Source organism: Mizuhopecten yessoensis, unplaced genomic scaffold (genome assembly GCF_002113885.1).
Source record: "Mizuhopecten yessoensis strain PY_sf001 unplaced genomic scaffold, ASM211388v2 hete_35874652, whole genome shotgun sequence".
NCBI classification, from domain to species: domain Eukaryota; kingdom Metazoa; phylum Mollusca; class Bivalvia; order Pectinida; family Pectinidae; genus Mizuhopecten; species Mizuhopecten yessoensis.
In genome coordinates this window covers 268-1156 of record NW_018480679.1, presented here as the reverse complement: position 1 = coordinate 1156, position 889 = coordinate 268, and the positions used below count along the sequence as shown (strand labels likewise).

Here is an 889-nt window from a genome sequence, read left to right as displayed (position 1 = left end):
AGTACTGGATTGATCTTTTTGAAATTTCATATGTACTTTCAGCACCTATTCAGGTGAGCGATACAAGCCCTCTGGGCCTCTTGTTTTCATGGAAATTCATGTTAAAGATCAGTATATTACATTGAATGTCATAGAATTTATTGTCAAAATAATATACAAACAAATATACATACATATAAACATAACTTACACATTATTTCATAATTTGTTTAAATGGTATCACAGTTTGAAATTTACTTATTGCATACACATTCAATACCAAGTGTTAATATCAGTGGCATTGTTTTCCGAAAAATGGAAGTTTGGCACATGGGTTTTCTGGTGCTACTTCAGAGTCTGTTAATCCCTTCAACACTATAGTTATATTCCTATCCTTGGCCATTTCCGTCAAGGTTTCTATCCCTTCCCGGGACACTTTGTGGTCATAAATATCCAAGTGGTCAAGATTAGGACAATTCCTCACTAGGTCTATGATAGCACTTTCTGATATATTTCTTATCCACGAAAGGTTGAGCTCTTTTAAATGTTTGCTGTTACGACACAAAGCCTTCATCGATCGGTCTGTTAAATGCTTACAGGCACACAGGTTTACAGACTCCAAATGGGGAAGTTTCTGAAATGAAAAAAAAAAGATATGTTGAGTTTTAATTCAAAACAAATCAAAACAAATGTTTTAAGACGTGTAAAAGCATTAGCGCTAGACTTTTTAATGCCTGGGTCATAAGCAGGTAGATATTTTAATGATATATCTGATCAGTATCAAATTCCAGCTTCATGCTTGTGTAAATTTTTCTCTCGTAAATGAGTTGTAGTTCAAATGGTAGAGTGATGGGCAAGAAAGGTGGGGTTACTGATTCAATCAATAGTGGAAGCACAGTACTTGTACACA

At 34.5% G+C, this 889-nt stretch overlaps 1 protein-coding gene across 1 annotated transcript; it reads right to left on the bottom strand.

Annotated features, from left to right (window-relative positions):
* Nucleotides 1-271: 271 nt before the first annotated feature.
* Nucleotides 272-613, bottom strand: LOC110443965 (F-box/LRR-repeat protein 15-like; the record flags this gene model as incomplete). Its single annotated transcript, XM_021488419.1, has 1 exon — nt 272-613. A coding segment is annotated over one exon (342 nt), but the record flags the coding sequence as incomplete, so codon positions are not given.
* Nucleotides 614-889: the final 276 nt, after the last annotated feature.